Below are 21658 nucleotides of genomic sequence, written 5' to 3' on the forward strand. Positions count from 1 at the left end.
TTTTTTATCCAATTTAAAGGGAATTTGTGAAAACAAAACCTTGAAACACCGTTCTCTGACTCCAACTACATCCAGGGCTATGAGGGTAAATAAAACAGGAGGACTTCTATAGAGCGGAGGGCTACTTCCACCAGAGCCTAATCACACAGGTGTTTTATTTTCTGGCACTGTCCCTTTAAGGACACTTTCTATGAAATTTGTCAGCTTGCTATAAATAGGCGTCCCCCTCTCAGCCCCTCCCCCTTCTCTGTAGGGATCCTGAGCGGCCATGGCGAATCTAGAGTCGGTGGCCGAGGTGCAGATAGACCCGGAGGGGACGTTCAAATATATCCTCATCAGGGTGAGCGCCGGGGCCGGCCAATCAGAACCTCACCGAGATGTCGTCCGGGGGACCAAGAGCGCCGAGTACCACAGTGAGTGGAAGGGGGGAGAGCGCTCGGTGCCAGGGGGTCCAATCCATGCCAGGGGGGCGCCTGGGATAATGAACCCGTCATGGAAGGTTATCTAATGCCATCCCTTATATAGACCAGACCTCTATAATTCTGTATGTTTGGCATCACGCCTCCCTCTATACAGTCTTCTTATCCAATTTGTGTTTCAAAGTTTCTTATCTGGAGATCCTGCCAGTAACAACACTTCCTGTTGCAGGTTGACCTGGAGATCCTGCCAATAAGGGCACTTCCTGTTGCAGGTTGACCTGGAAAACCTGCTAGTAACAGCACTTCCTGTTGCAGGTTGACCTGGAGATCCTGCCAGTAAGGGCACTTCCTGTTGCAGGTTGACCCGGAGTTCCTGCCAGTAAGGGCACTTCCTGTTGCAGGTTGACCCGGAGTTCCTGCCAGTAGGGGCACTTCCTGTTGCAGGTTGACCCGGAGATCCTGCCAGTAGGGGCACTTCCTTTTGCAGGTTGACCCGGAGATCCTGCCAGTAAGGGCACTTCCTTTTGCAGGTTGACCCGGAGATCCTGCCAGTAGGGGCACTTCCTGTTGCAGGTTGACCTGGAGATCCTGCCAGTAAGGGCACTTCCTGTTGCAGGTTGACCTGGAGATCCTGCCAGTAAGGGCACTTCCTGTTGCAGGTTGACCTGGAGATCCTGCCAATAAGGGCACTTCCTGTAGCAGGTTGACCTGGAGATCCTGCCAGTAATGGCACTTCCTGTAGCGGACCAACCTGAAGAACCTGTTGCAGGCTAACCAGAAGATCCTGCCAGTAAGGGCACTTCCTGTTGCAGGTTGACCTGGAGATCCTGCCAGTAAGGGCACTTCCTGTTGCAGGTTGACCCGGAGATCCTGCCAGTAGGGGCACTTCCTTTTGCAGGTTGACCCGGAGATCCTGCCAGTAAGGGCACTTCCTTTTGCAGGTTGACCCAGAGATCCTGCCAGTAGGGGCACTTCCTGTTGCAGGTTGACCTGGAGATCCTGCCAGTAAGGGCACTTCCTGTTGCAGGTTGACCTGGAGATCCTGCCAGTAAAGGCACTTCCTGTTGCAGGTTGACCTGGAGATCCTGCCAGTAAGGGCACTTCCTGTTGCAGACCAACCTGGAGATACTGTTGCAGGCTAACCAGAAGATCCTGCCAGTAAGGGCACTTCCTGTTGCAGGTTGACCTGGAGATCCTGCCAGTAAGGGCACTTCCTGTTGCAGGTTGACCTGGAGATCCTGCCAGTAAGGGCACTTCCTGTTGCAGGTTGACCTGGAGATCTTGCCAGTAAGGGCACTTCCTGTTGCAGGTTGACCTGGAGATCCTGCCAATAAGGGCACTTCCTGTAGCAGGTTGACCTGGAGATCCTGCCAGTAATGGCACTTCCTGTAGCGGACCAACCTGAAGAACCTGTTGCAGGCTAACCAGAAGATCCTGCCAGTAACTGCACTTCCGTTGCAGGTTGACCTGAAAATCCTGCCAGTAAGGGCACTTCCTGTTGCAGGTTGACCTGGAGATCTTGCCAGTAGGGGCACTTCCTGTTGCAGGCTGACCTGGAGATCCTGCCAGTAGGGGCACTTCCTGTTGCAGGCTGACCTGGAGATCCTGCCAGTAGGGGCACTTCCTGTTGCAGGTTGACCTGGAGATCCTGCCAGTAAGGGCACTTCCTGTTGCAGGTTGACCTGGAGATCCTGCCAGTAGGGGCACTTCCTGTTGCAGGTTGACCTGGAGATCCTGCCAGTAAGGGCACTTCCTGTTGCAGGTTGACCTGGAGATCCTGCCAGTAAGGGCACTTCCTGTTGCAGGTTGACCTGGAGATCCTGCCAGTAAGGGCACTTCCTGTTGCAGGTTGACTTGGAGATCCTGCCAGTAAGTGCACTTCCTGTAGCGGACCAACCTGGAGATCCTGTTGCAGGATAACCAGAAGATCCTGCCAGTAATTGCACTTCCCGTTGCAGGTTGACCTGAAAATTCTGCCAGTAAGGGCACTTCCTGTTGCAGGTTGACCTGGAGATCCTGCCAGTAAGGGCACTTCCTGTTGCAGGTTGTCCTGGAGATCCTGTTGCAGGCTAACCAGAAGATCCTGCCAGTAACTGCACTTCCTGTTGTAGGTTGACCTGGAGATCCTACTAGTAAGGGCACTTCCTGTTGCAGGTTGACCCGGAGATCCTGCCAGTAAGGGCACTTCCTGTTGCAGGTTGACCCGGAGATCCTGCCAGTAAGGGCACTTCCTGTTGCAGGTTGACCCGGAGATCCTGCCAGTAGGGGCACTTCCTTTTGCAGGTTGACCCGGAGATCCTGCCAGTAAGGGCACTTCCTTTTGCAGGTTGACCCGGAGATCCTGCCAGTAGGGGCACTTCCTGTTGCAGGTTGACCCGGAGATCCTGCCAGTAGGGGCACTTCCTGTTGCAGGTTGACCTGGAGATCCTGCCAGTAAGGGCACTTCCTGTTGCAGGTTGACCTGGAGATCCTGCCAGTAAAGGCACTTCCTGTTGCAGGTTGACCTGGAGATCCTGCCAGTAAGGGCACTTCCTGTTGCAGACCAACCTGGAGATACTGTTGCAGGCTAACCAGAAGATCCTGCCAGTAAGGGCACTTCCTGTTGCAGGTTGACCTGGAGATCCTGCCAGTAAGGGCACTTCCTGTTGCAGGTTGACCTGGAGATCCTGCCAGTAAGGGCACTTCCTGTTGCAGGTTGACCTGGAGATCTTGCCAGTAAGGGCACTTCCTGTTGCAGGTTGACCTGGAGATCCTGCCAATAAGGGCACTTCCTGTAGCAGGTTGACCTGGAGATCCTGCCAGTAATGGCACTTCCTGTAGCGGACCAACCTGAAGAACCTGTTGCAGGCTAACCAGAAGATCCTGCCAGTAACTGCACTTCCGTTGCAGGTTGACCTGAAAATCCTGCCAGTAAGGGCACTTCCTGTTGCAGGTTGACCTGGAGATCTTGCCAGTAGGGGCACTTCCTGTTGCAGGCTGACCTGGAGATCCTGCCAGTAGGGGCACTTCCTGTTGCAGGCTGACCTGGAGATCCTGCCAGTAGGGGCACTTCCTGTTGCAGGTTGACCTGGAGATCCTGCCAGTAAGGGCACTTCCTGTTGCAGGTTGACCTGGAGATCCTGCCAGTAGGGGCACTTCCTGTTGCAGGTTGACCTGGAGATCCTGCCAGTAAGGGCACTTCCTGTTGCAGGTTGACCTGGAGATCCTGCCAGTAAGGGCACTTCCTGTTGCAGGTTGACCTGGAGATCCTGCCAGTAAGGGCACTTCCTGTTGCAGGTTGACTTGGAGATCCTGCCAGTAAGTGCACTTCCTGTAGCGGACCAACCTGGAGATCCTGTTGCAGGATAACCAGAAGATCCTGCCAGTAATTGCACTTCCCGTTGCAGGTTGACCTGAAAATTCTGCCAGTAAGGGCACTTCCTGTTGCAGGTTGACCTGGAGATCCTGCCAGTAAGGGCACTTCCTGTTGCAGGTTGTCCTGGAGATCCTGTTGCAGGCTAACCAGAAGATCCTGCCAGTAACTGCACTTCCTGTTGTAGGTTGACCTGGAGATCCTACTAGTAAGGGCACTTCCTGTTGCAGGTTGACCCGGAGATCCTGCCAGTAAGGGCACTTCCTGTTGCAGGTTGACCCGGAGATCCTGCCAGTAAGGGCACTTCCTGTTGCAGGTTGACCCGGAGATCCTGCCAGTAGGGGCACTTCCTGTTGCAGGTTGACCCGGAGATCCTGCCAGTAGGGGCACTTCCTTTTGCAGGTTGACCCGGAGATCCTGCCAGTAAGGGCACTTCCTTTTGCAGGTTGACCCGGAGATCCTGCCAGTAGGGGCACTTCCTGTTGCAGGTTGACCCGGAGATCCTGCCAGTAGGGGCACTTCCTGTTGCAGGTTGACCTGGAGATCCTGCCAGTAAGGGCACTTCCTGTTGCAGGTTGACCTGGAGATCCTGCCAGTAAAGGCACTTCCTGTTGCAGGTTGACCTGGAGATCCTGCCAGTAAGGGCACTTCCTGTTGCAGACCAACCTGGAGATACTGTTGCAGGCTAACCAGAAGATCCTGCCAGTAAGGGCACTTCCTGTTGCAGGTTGACCTGGAGATCCTGCCAGTAAGGGCACTTCCTGTTGCAGGTTGACCTGGAGATCCTGCCAGTAAGGGCACTTCCTGTTGCAGGTTGACCTGGAGATCTTGCCAGTAAGGGCACTTCCTGTTGCAGGTTGACCTGGAGATCCTGCCAATAAGGGCACTTCCTGTAGCAGGTTGACCTGGAGATCCTGCCAGTAATGGCACTTCCTGTAGCGGACCAACCTGAAGAACCTGTTGCAGGCTAACCAGAAGATCCTGCCAGTAACTGCACTTCCGTTGCAGGTTGACCTGAAAATCCTGCCAGTAAGGGCACTTCCTGTTGCAGGTTGACCTGGAGATCTTGCCAGTAGGGGCACTTCCTGTTGCAGGCTGACCTGGAGATCCTGCCAGTAGGGGCACTTCCTGTTGCAGGCTGACCTGGAGATCCTGCCAGTAGGGGCACTTCCTGTTGCAGGTTGACCTGGAGATCCTGCCAGTAAGGGCACTTCCTGTTGCAGGTTGACCTGGAGATCCTGCCAGTAAGGGCACTTCCTGTTGCAGGTTGACCCGGAGATCCTGCCAGTAGGGGCACTTCCTTTTGCAGGTTGACCCGGAGATCCTGCCAGTAAGGGCACTTCCTTTTGCAGGTTGACCCAGAGATCCTGCCAGTAGGGGCACTTCCTGTTGCAGGTTGACCTGGAGATCCTGCCAGTAAGGGCACTTCCTGTTGCAGGTTGACCTGGAGATCCTGCCAGTAAAGGCACTTCCTGTTGCAGGTTGACCTGGAGATCCTGCCAGTAAGGGCACTTCCTGTTGCAGACCAACCTGGAGATACTGTTGCAGGCTAACCAGAAGATCCTGCCAGTAAGGGCACTTCCTGTTGCAGGTTGACCTGGAGATCCTGCCAGTAAGGGCACTTCCTGTTGCAGGTTGACCTGGAGATCCTGCCAGTAAGGGCACTTCCTGTTGCAGGTTGACCTGGAGATCTTGCCAGTAAGGGCACTTCCTGTTGCAGGTTGACCTGGAGATCCTGCCAATAAGGGCACTTCCTGTAGCAGGTTGACCTGGAGATCCTGCCAGTAATGGCACTTCCTGTAGCGGACCAACCTGAAGAACCTGTTGCAGGCTAACCAGAAGATCCTGCCAGTAACTGCACTTCCGTTGCAGGTTGACCTGAAAATCCTGCCAGTAAGGGCACTTCCTGTTGCAGGTTGACCTGGAGATCTTGCCAGTAGGGGCACTTCCTGTTGCAGGCTGACCTGGAGATCCTGCCAGTAGGGGCACTTCCTGTTGCAGGCTGACCTGGAGATCCTGCCAGTAGGGGCACTTCCTGTTGCAGGTTGACCTGGAGATCCTGCCAGTAAGGGCACTTCCTGTTGCAGGTTGACCTGGAGATCCTGCCAGTAGGGGCACTTCCTGTTGCAGGTTGACCTGGAGATCCTGCCAGTAAGGGCACTTCCTGTTGCAGGTTGACCTGGAGATCCTGCCAGTAAGGGCACTTCCTGTTGCAGGTTGACCTGGAGATCCTGCCAGTAAGGGCACTTCCTGTTGCAGGTTGACTTGGAGATCCTGCCAGTAAGTGCACTTCCTGTAGCGGACCAACCTGGAGATCCTGTTGCAGGATAACCAGAAGATCCTGCCAGTAATTGCACTTCCCGTTGCAGGTTGACCTGAAAATTCTGCCAGTAAGGGCACTTCCTGTTGCAGGTTGACCTGGAGATCCTGCCAGTAAGGGCACTTCCTGTTGCAGGTTGTCCTGGAGATCCTGTTGCAGGCTAACCAGAAGATCCTGCCAGTAACTGCACTTCCTGTTGTAGGTTGACCTGGAGATCCTACTAGTAAGGGCACTTCCTGTTGCAGGTTGACCCGGAGATCCTGCCAGTAAGGGCACTTCCTGTTGCAGGTTGACCCGGAGATCCTGCCAGTAAGGGCACTTCCTGTTGCAGGTTGACCCGGAGATCCTGCCAGTAGGGGCACTTCCTGTTGCAGGTTGACCCGGAGATCCTGCCAGTAGGGGCACTTCCTTTTGCAGGTTGACCCGGAGATCCTGCCAGTAAGGGCACTTCCTTTTGCAGGTTGACCCGGAGATCCTGCCAGTAGGGGCACTTCCTGTTGCAGGTTGACCCGGAGATCCTGCCAGTAGGGGCACTTCCTGTTGCAGGTTGACCTGGAGATCCTGCCAGTAAGGGCACTTCCTGTTGCAGGTTGACCTGGAGATCCTGCCAGTAAAGGCACTTCCTGTTGCAGGTTGACCTGGAGATCCTGCCAGTAAGGGCACTTCCTGTTGCAGACCAACCTGGAGATACTGTTGCAGGCTAACCAGAAGATCCTGCCAGTAAGGGCACTTCCTGTTGCAGGTTGACCTGGAGATCCTGCCAGTAAGGGCACTTCCTGTTGCAGGTTGACCTGGAGATCCTGCCAGTAAGGGCACTTCCTGTTGCAGGTTGACCTGGAGATCTTGCCAGTAAGGGCACTTCCTGTTGCAGGTTGACCTGGAGATCCTGCCAATAAGGGCACTTCCTGTAGCAGGTTGACCTGGAGATCCTGCCAGTAATGGCACTTCCTGTAGCGGACCAACCTGAAGAACCTGTTGCAGGCTAACCAGAAGATCCTGCCAGTAACTGCACTTCCGTTGCAGGTTGACCTGAAAATCCTGCCAGTAAGGGCACTTCCTGTTGCAGGTTGACCTGGAGATCTTGCCAGTAGGGGCACTTCCTGTTGCAGGCTGACCTGGAGATCCTGCCAGTAGGGGCACTTCCTGTTGCAGGCTGACCTGGAGATCCTGCCAGTAGGGGCACTTCCTGTTGCAGGTTGACCTGGAGATCCTGCCAGTAAGGGCACTTCCTGTTGCAGGTTGACCTGGAGATCCTGCCAGTAAGGGCACTTCCTGTTGCAGGTTGACCCGGAGATCCTGCCAGTAGGGGCACTTCCTTTTGCAGGTTGACCCGGAGATCCTGCCAGTAAGGGCACTTCCTTTTGCAGGTTGACCCAGAGATCCTGCCAGTAGGGGCACTTCCTGTTGCAGGTTGACCTGGAGATCCTGCCAGTAAGGGCACTTCCTGTTGCAGGTTGACCTGGAGATCCTGCCAGTAAAGGCACTTCCTGTTGCAGGTTGACCTGGAGATCCTGCCAGTAAGGGCACTTCCTGTTGCAGACCAACCTGGAGATACTGTTGCAGGCTAACCAGAAGATCCTGCCAGTAAGGGCACTTCCTGTTGCAGGTTGACCTGGAGATCCTGCCAGTAAGGGCACTTCCTGTTGCAGGTTGACCTGGAGATCCTGCCAGTAAGGGCACTTCCTGTTGCAGGTTGACCTGGAGATCTTGCCAGTAAGGGCACTTCCTGTTGCAGGTTGACCTGGAGATCCTGCCAATAAGGGCACTTCCTGTAGCAGGTTGACCTGGAGATCCTGCCAGTAATGGCACTTCCTGTAGCGGACCAACCTGAAGAACCTGTTGCAGGCTAACCAGAAGATCCTGCCAGTAACTGCACTTCCGTTGCAGGTTGACCTGAAAATCCTGCCAGTAAGGGCACTTCCTGTTGCAGGTTGACCTGGAGATCTTGCCAGTAGGGGCACTTCCTGTTGCAGGCTGACCTGGAGATCCTGCCAGTAGGGGCACTTCCTGTTGCAGGCTGACCTGGAGATCCTGCCAGTAGGGGCACTTCCTGTTGCAGGTTGACCTGGAGATCCTGCCAGTAAGGGCACTTCCTGTTGCAGGTTGACCTGGAGATCCTGCCAGTAGGGGCACTTCCTGTTGCAGGTTGACCTGGAGATCCTGCCAGTAAGGGCACTTCCTGTTGCAGGTTGACCTGGAGATCCTGCCAGTAAGGGCACTTCCTGTTGCAGGTTGACCTGGAGATCCTGCCAGTAAGGGCACTTCCTGTTGCAGGTTGACTTGGAGATCCTGCCAGTAAGTGCACTTCCTGTAGCGGACCAACCTGGAGATCCTGTTGCAGGATAACCAGAAGATCCTGCCAGTAATTGCACTTCCCGTTGCAGGTTGACCTGAAAATTCTGCCAGTAAGGGCACTTCCTGTTGCAGGTTGACCTGGAGATCCTGCCAGTAAGGGCACTTCCTGTTGCAGGTTGTCCTGGAGATCCTGTTGCAGGCTAACCAGAAGATCCTGCCAGTAACTGCACTTCCTGTTGTAGGTTGACCTGGAGATCCTACTAGTAAGGGCACTTCCTGTTGCAGGTTGACCCGGAGATCCTGCCAGTAAGGGCACTTCCTGTTGCAGGTTGACCCGGAGATCCTGCCAGTAAGGGCACTTCCTGTTGCAGGTTGACCCGGAGATCCTGCCAGTAGGGGCACTTCCTGTTGCAGGTTGACCCGGAGATCCTGCCAGTAGGGGCACTTCCTTTTGCAGGTTGACCCGGAGATCCTGCCAGTAAGGGCACTTCCTTTTGCAGGTTGACCCGGAGATCCTGCCAGTAGGGGCACTTCCTGTTGCAGGTTGACCCGGAGATCCTGCCAGTAGGGGCACTTCCTGTTGCAGGTTGACCTGGAGATCCTGCCAGTAAGGGCACTTCCTGTTGCAGGTTGACCTGGAGATCCTGCCAGTAAAGGCACTTCCTGTTGCAGGTTGACCTGGAGATCCTGCCAGTAAGGGCACTTCCTGTTGCAGACCAACCTGGAGATACTGTTGCAGGCTAACCAGAAGATCCTGCCAGTAAGGGCACTTCCTGTTGCAGGTTGACCTGGAGATCCTGCCAGTAAGGGCACTTCCTGTTGCAGGTTGACCTGGAGATCCTGCCAGTAAGGGCACTTCCTGTTGCAGGTTGACCTGGAGATCTTGCCAGTAAGGGCACTTCCTGTTGCAGGTTGACCTGGAGATCCTGCCAATAAGGGCACTTCCTGTAGCAGGTTGACCTGGAGATCCTGCCAGTAATGGCACTTCCTGTAGCGGACCAACCTGAAGAACCTGTTGCAGGCTAACCAGAAGATCCTGCCAGTAACTGCACTTCCGTTGCAGGTTGACCTGAAAATCCTGCCAGTAAGGGCACTTCCTGTTGCAGGTTGACCTGGAGATCTTGCCAGTAGGGGCACTTCCTGTTGCAGGCTGACCTGGAGATCCTGCCAGTAGGGGCACTTCCTGTTGCAGGCTGACCTGGAGATCCTGCCAGTAGGGGCACTTCCTGTTGCAGGTTGACCTGGAGATCCTGCCAGTAAGGGCACTTCCTGTTGCAGGTTGACCTGGAGATCCTGCCAGTAGGGGCACTTCCTGTTGCAGGTTGACCTGGAGATCCTGCCAGTAAGGGCACTTCCTGTTGCAGGTTGACCTGGAGATCCTGCCAGTAAGGGCACTTCCTGTTGCAGGTTGACCTGGAGATCCTGCCAGTAAGGGCACTTCCTGTTGCAGGTTGACTTGGAGATCCTGCCAGTAAGTGCACTTCCTGTAGCGGACCAACCTGGAGATCCTGTTGCAGGATAACCAGAAGATCCTGCCAGTAATTGCACTTCCCGTTGCAGGTTGACCTGAAAATTCTGCCAGTAAGGGCACTTCCTGTTGCAGGTTGACCTGGAGATCCTGCCAGTAAGGGCACTTCCTGTTGCAGGTTGTCCTGGAGATCCTGTTGCAGGCTAACCAGAAGATCCTGCCAGTAACTGCACGTCCTGTTGTAGGTTGACCTGGAGATCCTACTAGTAAGGGCACTTCCTGTTGCAGGTTGACCTGGAGATCATGCCAGTAAGGGCACTTCTTGTTGCAGGTTGACCTGGAGATCCTGCCAGTAAGGGAACTTCCTGTTGCAGGTTGACCTGGAGATCCTGCCAGTAAGTGCACTTCCTGTTGCAGGTTGACCTGGAGATCCTGCCAGTAAGGGCACTTCCAGTAGCAGACCAACCTGGAGATCCTGTTGCAGGATAACCAGAAGATCCTGCCAGTAACTGCACTTCCCGTTGCAGGTTGACCTGAAAATCCTGCCAGTAAGGGCACTTCATGTTGCAGGCTGACCTGAAGATCCTGCCAGTAGGGGCACTTCCTGTTGCAGGTTGACCTGGAGATTCTGCCAGTAAGGGCACTTCCTGTAGCGCACCAACCTGGAGATCCTGTTGCAGGCTAACCCGGAGATCCTGCCAGTAACAGCATTTCCTGTTGCAGGTTGACTGGAGATCCTGCCAACAATGGCACTTCCTGTTGCAGGCTGACCTGGAGATCCTGCCCATAACGGCACTTCCTGACGCAGGTTGACCTGGAGATTCTTTTGCAGGTGTTCCGTCAGATTAGACGACCCGTCAGAAATGGTAACGGAAGTGACGTTCTGTCGCCGCCATCTTGGTACACCCCACTCTCCTCCACAGTAAGGATACACTGACATAGTTGCCAACATTGTAAAAAAAAATTTAGGGACACTTTTTTGGCTGTAGGCGGAGTCTTGTTATAATCAGGGGGCAGGGCATGCGTTTTTGGGCGTTGCATAATGGGAAAGGAAAAATGGCGGAAAATGGGCGTGTCTTAAATGGGCATGGCTCAAAGGGCGTGTGGTTAGAGTCTGAGATGAATGAGGGATGGAGAGGGAAAGAGGAGGAGAGGGATGGAGGGACAGCAGTCCCAGATCCTACACAACAATGGAAATCTGTGTATTCTAGAAAGTTTAACAATCAGCAGATAAAGATACTCCAAACACCTGGTGTTAGCACTTCAATCATCCCGGCACCATGGTTGTTATGGGGTCAGGATGATTGAAGTGCATTATTTCTATTATTACATTGTAATATAAAATGAAATCATTCAACTCACCATAATGCTGAATCAGTGGGATCCCTGAGCGTGTCACCTGCCACGTCGCCTGCCACCAGCCGTCCGTCCTTGCATCAGGTGCCCCCAGCAGAGTCCGTCCTTGCATTAGGTGCCCCCAGCAGAGCCCCCCTTACATCAGATGTCCCCAGCGGAGCCCCCCCCTTACATCAGATGTCCCCAGCGGAGCCCCCCCTTACATCAGATGTCCCCAGAGGAGCCCCCCTTACATCAGATGTCCCCAGAGGAGCCCCCCTTACATCAGATGTCCCCAGTGGAGCCCCCCCTTACATCAGGTGTCCCCAGCGGAGCCCCCTCTCACATCAGATGTCCCCAGCGGGGCCCCCCCTCACATCAGATGTCCCCAGCGGGGCCCCCCCTCACACCAGGAGTTCCCAGCGGGGCCCCCCCTCACACCAGGAGTTCCCAGCGGGGCCCCCCCTCACACCAGGAGTTCCCAGCGGAGCCTCCCCCTCACACCAGGAGTTCCCAGCGGGGCCCCCCCTCACACCAGGAGTTCCCAGCGGGGCCCCCCCTCACACCAGGAGTTCCCAGCGGGGCCCCCCCTCACACCAGGAGTTCCCAGCGGAGCCTCCCCCTCACACCAGGAGTTCCCAGCGGAGCCTCCCCCTCACACCAGGAGTTCCCAGCGGAGCCTCCCCCTCACACCAGGAGTTCCCAGCGGAGCCTCCCCCTCACACCAGGAGTTCCCAGCGGAGCCTCCCCCTCACACCAGGAGTCCCCAGCGGAGTCCCCCCCTCACACCAGGAGTCCCCAGCGGAGTCCCCCCCTCACACCAGGAGTCCCCAGCGGAGCCCCCCCCTCACACCAGGAGTCCCCAGCGGAGCCCCCCCCTCACACCAGGAGTCCCCAGCGGAGCCCCCCCCCTCACATCAGGGGTCCCCATCAGCAGAATCATCTTTACATCTGGTGCCCCCCCCTGTGATATCCAGACTATACAGCCCCCCCTGTGACATCCAGACTATACAGCCCCCCCCCCCCGTGACATCCAGACTATACGCCCCCCCTGTGACATCCAGACTATCCCCCCCGACATCCATATAACCCTACAGAACAGACAGTGCACAGTCCACGTGGGATTTGCTGCTTAACTGCAGGCAGGAAACAAGAATTTTTATTATGCAGAGAAAACAGACATGGAGCATACCATAGATGCAGCTAAAAACGTATAAACACTGCCATCTACTGGCTGAACAGTATATCTGTAGTTATACGAAAATACATGAACAATGTATTCCAACACAATCCAAGGTGGATCACTTTTAGGAGTGCTACAGAAGTGGTTGACAGGCATTCAGAAGGGAACACTGCCGCCTATATTTTTTTTTTTTAAGAACAGCCGAACAGGGTTTTGGTATAGGAATCCTGTGCCACAACCACATGCCTAGCATTTGGCTTGCGGTTGCAGCACAGTCCTATTTAGTTGAATGGGTCATGTATTGCTGCGGTTTGGCCTGCAGAATTTGTATATAACCTACTGCATTAGCAGCTGACAGTCATTAGGTGGTAAAAACAAGGCCCAACTGCCTATTTTTTCCACCCCCCCACCCTGAACACAAGTGTCAATGAGCCCTAAATGTGTCAAATTGTACCAGAATTATCTTTTGGATCCTGTTCTGGCCTCCTACACTACATACTGAGACTCTCTCTACCTTCTCCGTAGATCACATCTTTGACAAAGTCAACCCCGAGATGCAAGCGCTGGGCCTGCAATGTAAATGCCTCGGAGGAGGGAAGATCGAACACAACAGTGCGGAGAAGAAGATCCGGGTGTACGGCGAATCGACGGTACGTATGTTTATGGCTGTAGTCACACTGCCGCGCATGCTACAACAATATGACATGGGGTGTGTGTGCCCATGTGTTGTTTTTTTTTTTTTTATTAATGCCACCTCAACATGCAAACATACTCAACAAAGGCACCAGGCACTGGAAAAAAAAGTGTTTTTGTTGTGGACACGGAGGGCCCACTGAAAAAAAAAAAGTTTAAGGGCCCATTCACCTCTCTGTGCGTTGTGGGAAGGCACGCTAAAATATGTCCGATAACACGAGTTACCACAAGGCACCTGCTTTTGTATGTGTTGCTTTGTGGCGCCATTCATTATAAATAGCATCCCGATGCATTGTACAGTAGAGTGCAAAACACCACAGATTGTGACACCATGCACCAACGCCACCATGCATTGTGGAGCGCTGCATAACCAAAAAAGGGTCATGTATGGGGGGTTTTCATCCCTTATGGAGCATTGGCAGCCCATTCATAATGAATAGGCTGATTTGACTAGGGCTGCAACTAATGATTATTTTCATAATCGATTAGTTGACCGATTTATTGGCTTGATAAATCGGATAAAATCATTAAAAAAAAACTTAATATGCTATGCCTCCCGGGAACACCAAAGATGGGGCACTATTCCTCCCGGGAACACCGATGATGGGGCACTATTCCTCCCGGGAACACCGATGATGGGGCACTATTCCTCCCGGGAACACCAATGATGGGGCACTACGCCTCCCGGAAACACCAATGATGGGGCACTATGCCTCCCGGAAACACCAATGATGGGGCACTATGCCTCCCGGGAACACCAATGATGGGGCACTATGCCTCCCGGGAACACCAATGATGGGGCACTATGCCTCCCGGGAACACCAATGATGGGGCACTGTTCCTCCCGGGAACACCAATGATGGGGCACTGTTCCTCCCGGGAACACCAATGATGGGGCACTGTTCCTCCCGGGAACACCAATGATGGGGCACTGTTCCTCCCGGGAACACCAATGATGGGGCACTGTTCCTCCCGGGAACACCAATGATGGGGCACTGTTCCTCCCGGGAACACCAATGATGGGGCACTGTTCCTCCCGGGAACACCAATGATGGGGCACTGTTCCTCCCGGGAACACCAATGATGGGGCACTGTTCCACCCGGGAACACTAATGATGGGGCACTGTTCCACCCGGGAACACCAATGATGGGGCACTGTTCCACCCGGGAACACCAATGATAGGGCACTATTCCCCCCCCCCCACCCCCAGGAAAATCAATGGGGCATTATTCCCCCCCTCCTAGGAACACCAATGGGGCACTATTGCCCCCCCCTCCCAGGAAAATCAATGGGGCACTATTGCCCCCCCTCCCAGGAAAATCAATGGGGCACTATTGCCCTCCCTCCCAGAAAAATCAATGGGGCACTATTCTCCCCCCCTCCCAGGAAAATCAATGGGGCACTATTGCCCCCCCTCCCAGGAAAAGCAATGGGACACTATCCCCTCCCCCCCCAGGAAAACCAATGATGGGGCACTATTCCACCCCCCCCCTGCCCCCCCAGAAATACTTATTATGGGGCACTTGTTATCACAGAAATGAAAGTACACCGAGTATTGTAAAAGCCGTTACCTTATATTGCAGGTGCAGCTCGGCGCTCACGGCTGCTTCTCGCCTCTCTCTATTCCCTCGAGGCAGGAACGGGCGGGGCTGAGAATATCGGGGGGGGGCTGACGTCAGGGAGGAGGAGAGAGGCGGACGTGCCTGGTCACATGAGCGCCGCCACATTCTCATGAGAATGCGGCGGCGCCACCGGCTTGTACACGGGATTCTAACACTGGGATAGAGGCGGGACTGGCAGGGAGGAAGGTGCGTGCCGTTAGACCAACTAATCGTTGACAACGATTTTCATTATCGATTTTATCGATTAATCATTTCAGCCCTAGATTTAACACAACGCACGTTAACCACTTAAGGCCCGAAAGGATTTGCCCCCTTAATGACCAGGCCATTTTGTGCGATACGGCACTGCATCGCTTTAGCTGACAACTGCGTGGTCGTACGACACTGTACCCAAACAAAATTTCTGTCATTTTTTTCCCTCACAAGTAGAGCTTTCTTTTGGTGGTATTTGATCACCTCTGTGGTTTTTATTTTTTGCGCTATAAACAAAAAAAGAGCGACAATTTTGAAAAAAAAATATATATTTTTTACTTTTTGCTATAATAAATATCCAAAAAATAAATAAATAGAAAAAAAAAATGTCTTCCTCATTTTAGGCCAATATGTATTCTTCTACATATTTTTGGTAAAAAAATAAATCGCAATAAGCGTATATTGATTTGGTTTGCGCAAAAGTTATAGCGTCTACAAAATAGAGGATAAATTTATTAGATTTATAGCATTTTTATTATTAATTTTATTTTTTTTATTAGTAATGGCGGCGATCTGCTTTTTTTTTTTTTTTTTTTTTTTTTTTTTTTTTTTTATCATGACTGCGACATTATGGCGGACAGATTGGACACTTTTGACACTATTTTGGGACCATTGTCATTTATACAGTGATCAGTGCTATAAAAATGCACTGATTACTGTGTAAATGACACTGGCAGGGAAGGGGTTAAACACTAGGGGGCGATGAAGGGGTTAAGTGTGTCCTAGGGAGTGATTCTAACTGTGGGGGGGGGGGATGGGCTACCACTGACATGACAGAGATCACTGCTCCCCGATGACAGGGAGCAGTAGATCTCTGTCTTGTCACTAGGCAGAACGGGGAAATGCCTTGTTTACATAGGCATCCCCCCATTCTGCCGCTCCGTGACACGATCACGGGACACCGGCGGTCCGCGGGTCCCGTGGGCACAGTCACAGGCACAATGCCGCTTCTTAAAGGGGATGTACCTGTACGCCCATTTGCGCAGCCGTGCCATTGTGCTGACGTATATCGTCGTGCGCTGGTCGGCAAGCGGTTAAGTCATTATTTGTGTCACCGCTAAATTCCTGGTAAAAAAAGTCATTAGACTGCTTTAAAGTTGTTCTTTTTTTTTTTTTTTTTTCATCCTCATGCACCGATATGAAATATCTGATTTTTGATCCTTCGCAGGGATACGGCCGAGCAGATCACTCCGTCACAGCGGACAAACTCAGACATGCCTACAAGGACTATGAGGTGGTTTGGGAGGACAAGAAGTGACACCGCGCCTCGTGCATGGCAGAAGTGACACCATCAGCAATTATTTCTGAACATTGTATAAAGAGTCACATAATAAGTTAAATATTGATCATGTTAATAAAATGAACCCTGAGAATGTTTTTTTTTTTTTTTTTTTTTTACGGGATCTTGTTCGTTTCACCTCCAGTCTTCTGCCCACATCTAGAACAAGAATGACAATGTTGCCTTCATAAAAGAAGGCACTGAAATGCATATGTATCAGAATTGTTCTCTGCCAGTAAAATGGTAACTTCTGTTTACCATGGTTAGTCTTATGATCCAAACACGACAGCCAAGTTGGGGACCCAGTAACCCAGAGGATTTTCGGTGGGAAAGGTGTCTGATCTTGCCCCTAGGTATTCCTGCACCATGTGAATCAGACGCTGGCGATGGTTGCTGGAACCGACCATACCTTGGCCACCCTTGTGGGTACTGAATCTGTTTGTTACTGCCAGATCTTGCTGCTGCCAGTCAAACTCTATTTAAAGTTGTCTTCCTCATACTTCCATCTTCAGCCATCCTAGGAAATACACTGCGAGTGTTATTCCTCTCTCAGATTACAAATACTTTCATTTGACGGTTGAACGCACCGCAAGTCTAGGTAACAAGCCCCACCACTGGCCGATTTATCACCATGGTGCTGTTGGGTTCAGTACAAGCTGGGTCATTGCTTGGAGCAGTAGAAGAACCCAACATTTTCTACAGCTTCTTCAAGGGTAGTGCTACATACCTCTGTTGGACTGGTTAAAGGACTGCCCGAATGTACAGTACCTACCTGGTAGCATTTTTATTTAGTATAGTCCACTTTAAGAGATTTGAAGTTAGATTTGGTGATGTCACTACTGTGTTGTTCACTGCTCTCCTTGCTGGAGAGGAAGCTGTACCAGAAGACCTGCAGTGCAAGACTCTCCCTGCTTCTGCTTCATCCATTCTGTGGGTCTGTGCTTCTTCCCCCTCTCCCACTGCTTCTTTATCATTACCCCAGCACTCATCAAATCACCATTATAAGGGGGGCAACCCTGACATGAGGAAGTAAAGCCCTGCTCCTCTAACAAGATGGCCACCCGGGGCGTGGCCTAGCGCGGCATGTGAACAGACCTGTTCACCGGAGCTCCCGCTGTTGATCCTGAGACCGATCCTTTCCTCGCTTGTCCAGACGCCCAAAAGTCACAGTACCGGTACCTACAGCCTCCCTGACATCCCAGGCCACAGTAACAGCACCAGACTGGGGCATGATGACCCGAGGGAACCGCGGAGAACAAGCGGCCTCGGCCGCGGCTGACTTCCAAGATGGCGCCTGGTCATCTCAGCCTCAGAGAACACCACGAGGCCAGGAGAAGAAAACGGAGCAGGGGGGTAAGTCACAGAAACCCCCTAAGACTAAAGATCAGCCCAGGGACATGCTCTACTATGCCCAGAAGTTAACAGGCTCAGCAGAATCCACACAGAGCAGCACACAGCTTCCTGCAGCTTCTATGGGACAGGCAGGCAGGGGTGACACAGACAGGCCAGAAGACACTGACACCATGGAGTCTGTACCTGACCCTATGCCAGGCCTGTTTGATATGCAGGTGGAGGACACCCCCCAGCCCACGCTGAGTGAAATACTCCATGCAGTCCACAGATGTACTCAACTATAGGGACCGTGAAGTGGTTCTAAGGTTGGCCAGAGAAAAGGGGACTGTGCAGTTCAACGGTACCAAAATATCCTTCTATCCTGACTTCTCTGCCGAAGTGCAGCGCAGAAGATCCAAGTTTGCTGACGTCAAAAAAAGGCTACAGCGACTGCAACTCAAATATGCAATGCTGTTTCCCGCTAAGCTGAGAGTCATGGCCGGAGACCAGAATCACTTTTTTGAAACTGCACAGGATGCAGCAGAATGGCTGGACCAGAACGAACAGGATCTGCAACGCCGCAGACGTGAAAATGAGGAAGGCTGATTTCAACTAACCAACTTACCCCATATATAACAGGGCGCATACATTCCACTTCTTATATTGCTCCTTACACAGAGGACGTTTCCTTATCATCCAGCGACAGCGATTGAACACCAAACCTTACAGAGCTCGGCACATTTTTTGTCTAACCAGTCGGGTGGGCTGTGAATGTGCCTCAACTCCGCACAATACAAGTTGCCATTGTTGATATGGCTTGAGTTTGTGTGCCCTGTTGGCACGGTTTGGGCATATGGAGCCCCACAGTTTTTGATCTCTTTCCGCTGGGCACTGTCAGCGGGACCTGTTTTACAAGTTCTACTTCATCTATGGATACATCATGTGCTCAGTGTCACTACACCATTGAGCTGGTTTATTTTCTGCAGGGATTTGTTGCTTCTCCACTGCGTACTATGCCTCGTCGACCTGCCTCACGCCCCACACATTCGGATGGTCATTCTGCCTGCACGAGGACTGCGTCTTGGAAGACACCGGGTGCAAAGCCAAATGACACAGGACAGGGACATGCCTATCAGAAATGGTTCATACCCTCGCTATGTCTGATACACCTAAAGTGTCCTGGAACGTGCGAGGCGTGAATGACCCATTAAAAAGATCCATGATCTCTGCTGGGCTGCGGAAGTTTCACCCGGCCATAATAGGCTTGCAGGAAACCCACTTGAAGAGCGACACAGTTAATTTTTTGCAATATGCCTGGGTAGGTAAAGCCTATCACTCCACTTACTCTGCTTTTTCGCGTGGAGTAAGTGTTTTGATACACAAAGCCCTAGTGTACCAGGAACTTGACTCATTGATAGATATATCTGGAAGGTTTGTGTTTTTGCACTGTAAATTGTACACATTCACATTGATATTAGCCTTTGTGTATGTGCCCCCTCCGTTCTCCAGAGAGGTTCTGCAGCTATTAATCTCATATTTAGTTAACAAACCAGATATTCCGGTATTAATCATGGGTGACTTTAACTGTTACCTGGACCCAAAATTAGACAGACACCCTCCTGTACAGCCTCCTGGGGGCGGACGAGGCACAGCTCTGAGCCGTTTACTTACAGAAATAGGATGGATGGAAATGTGGCGTAACAGAAATCCAAGTAACAAGCAATTTTCTTGTTTCTCTAAGACCCATGGGTCGCTATCTCGCATTGATTTATGTATAGGCACCCCAAACCTGGCTGGTAGTATATCTAAAATAGAATATTTCCCGCGAGGTGTCTCGGACCACTCCCCATTAGCTGTATGGCTAACTACTAGGCCCCCTAGTAACCTACCTAGAGCCCCCTGGAAGTTAAATGCCTTCTGGCTGAAACTTTTCACTTCACAAGATAGAATAGCCGCCCAAATCCAGACCTTTTTTAAAATGCATAGACATCTAACTAATACTCATCTGAAATGGGAAACCTTTAAAGCACACTTAAGAGGGACATTTATCCAGGAAATACAGAAGGTCAAACACAATTCCTCGGTCCTGTTAGAACAGGCTGGGGACTTGGTGCGACAACTGGAATTGACTTATGTTACCAGCCCCTCCGACTCCGCCAGGGAGGCATGGATGTCGGCCCAGGACTCCCTGGACCGGCTGAGATCCTCCACAGCGGAGAAAAAGAGATTTTTCTCGAAACTGGCGTTCTATGAAGAGGGGGAAAAGACAGGCCGTTTACTTGCAAAAATCGCACGATCCCAACAGCAGTCACCGGCCATTGGGGCTATTAGAGCAGCCAATGGGAAAATAGTTAATTCTCCGGAGGTGGTTGTCTCCGAGCTGGCATCTTTCTATGGCGACTTGTATAAATCGGGAGATGCCTACTCGGATGCAGACCTAACCATGTACATGACAAAAATAGATTTACCCTTGCTGTCGGTGGCAGCTCGAAATCAGTTAGATGCTCCTATAACCCTGGAGGAGCTACACACCGCGGCCTGCTCTTTTCCCACATGTAAGGCGCCGGGAGAGGATGGCCTCCCCATGGAGGTGTTTAATGAATATGGTGAACAGATACTCCCCGAACTGTTAAAGGTTTTTAATGCTAGCCTAGAGGCGGGTAGACTTCCCGAATCCATGACGAGAGCCAACGTAATCCTACTACTCAAACAGGGGAAGGACCCGGTTGACCCCGGCTCCTACAGACCTATATCGTTACTCCAGAGTGACGTGAAGATCCTAGCAAAGGTCCTGGCGCTGCGGGTCAATGGGGTCATCTCCTCCATTATACACCAGGATCAGGCAGGTTTTATGCCACAAAAGTCAACGGCTACAAATCTTAGGAGACTGTTCCTGAATATGCAGATGCAAGCGGATAATGGGGGTCAAAGGGCACTGTTGTCTCTAGATGCCAACAAGGCCTTTGACAGCGTTAGCTGGAGATATGTATGGGCAGTGTTGGAAAAGTTTGGTTTCGGTGCACGGTTTATAGCCTGGGTTAAGTTGCTGTATGCGTCCCCTCAGGCCAATATTAGAGTGACAGACAGGGTATCACACGCCTTCGCTCTGGGCAGGGGGACAAGGCAGGGTTGCCCTCTGTCCCCCCTGCTCTTTGCGATCGCGATAGAGCCCCTAGCAGCCCTGATAAGAGATAGTGCCCGGATACAGGGGTTCCAATACGGAAACCTACATGAAAAAATAATGTTGTATGCTGATGACATGCTACTCTTCTTGAGGGACACTGGTCGCTCGTTAGTGGAGGTGATGTCCATAATAAAAACGTTCGGTCACTATTCCGGGCTAACCATCAACTGGTCCAAGTCGGCTCTGATGTTGTTGGAAGGGGATCACGGGGTTGCACTCCCTGAGGGCTGCCCCATTCCCCTGGTCACTGGTTTCAAATACCTGGGCATCCAAGTGGCGCCCAGGATTGGAGACTACTGCGCTTTAGACATCTACCCCCTGCTTTCTCGTTTTCGAGATAAAATAAATACCTGGAACAACCTGAAGATGTCCTTGGCAGGCAAAGCCAACCTAATTAAAATGATCCTAATGCCACAGCTGCTATACTTCCTACATAATACTCCTGTAGTGATCCCACTAAAAATTTTCAGAATAGTGAATACACTCTTTCGTCAGTTACTATGGAACAACAAAAACCCCAGAATTAAGCTGGAGCAGCTGCAACAATCAAAGGACAGTGGGGGGTTGGCAGTTCCCAACCCCTGGTTATACTATATAGCGTCCCAATTGCAGCAGCTGGTCGGCTCTATGACACCAGAACCAAAAGGCTCGTCGGCGCGGCTGATGTTAATGGCGACGGGGGCAGAGACCATTCCCATGGGCCTTGAGGCACAGTTATTTGCAAAGTCCAACAAACAGACCCCAACACTATCACTAGTACAAAAAATTTGGAATAAAGTTAGACAGCTTCAGGGGGTACAAGGCTTCACTGATTTTAGCCCAATATGGGGCAATCGCTCTTATACGGAGCTGGATAAATTATTACAAGGGCCAAGATGGCGCAAATATGGGGTCAAACTGCTACCACAAATATTCGCAAACGG

The 21658-nt window shown here is 52.1% G+C and overlaps 1 protein-coding gene across 1 annotated transcript; it reads left to right on the top strand.

Annotated features, from left to right (window-relative positions):
* The first annotated feature begins 203 nt into the window (after positions 1-203).
* On the top strand, positions 204-16317 carry LOC141131114 (14 kDa phosphohistidine phosphatase-like). The gene is made up of 3 exons (XM_073618189.1): positions 204-413; positions 12898-13022; positions 16109-16317. Exons 1-3 carry the CDS (start codon positions 269-271, stop codon positions 16196-16198), a joined length of 360 nt encoding a protein of 119 aa, XP_073474290.1. The 5' UTR covers positions 204-268; the 3' UTR covers positions 16199-16317.
* Positions 16318-21658: the final 5341 nt, after the last annotated feature.

Source organism: Aquarana catesbeiana, linkage group LG01 (genome assembly GCF_042186555.1).
Source record: "Aquarana catesbeiana isolate 2022-GZ linkage group LG01, ASM4218655v1, whole genome shotgun sequence".
NCBI classification, from domain to species: domain Eukaryota; kingdom Metazoa; phylum Chordata; class Amphibia; order Anura; family Ranidae; genus Aquarana; species Aquarana catesbeiana.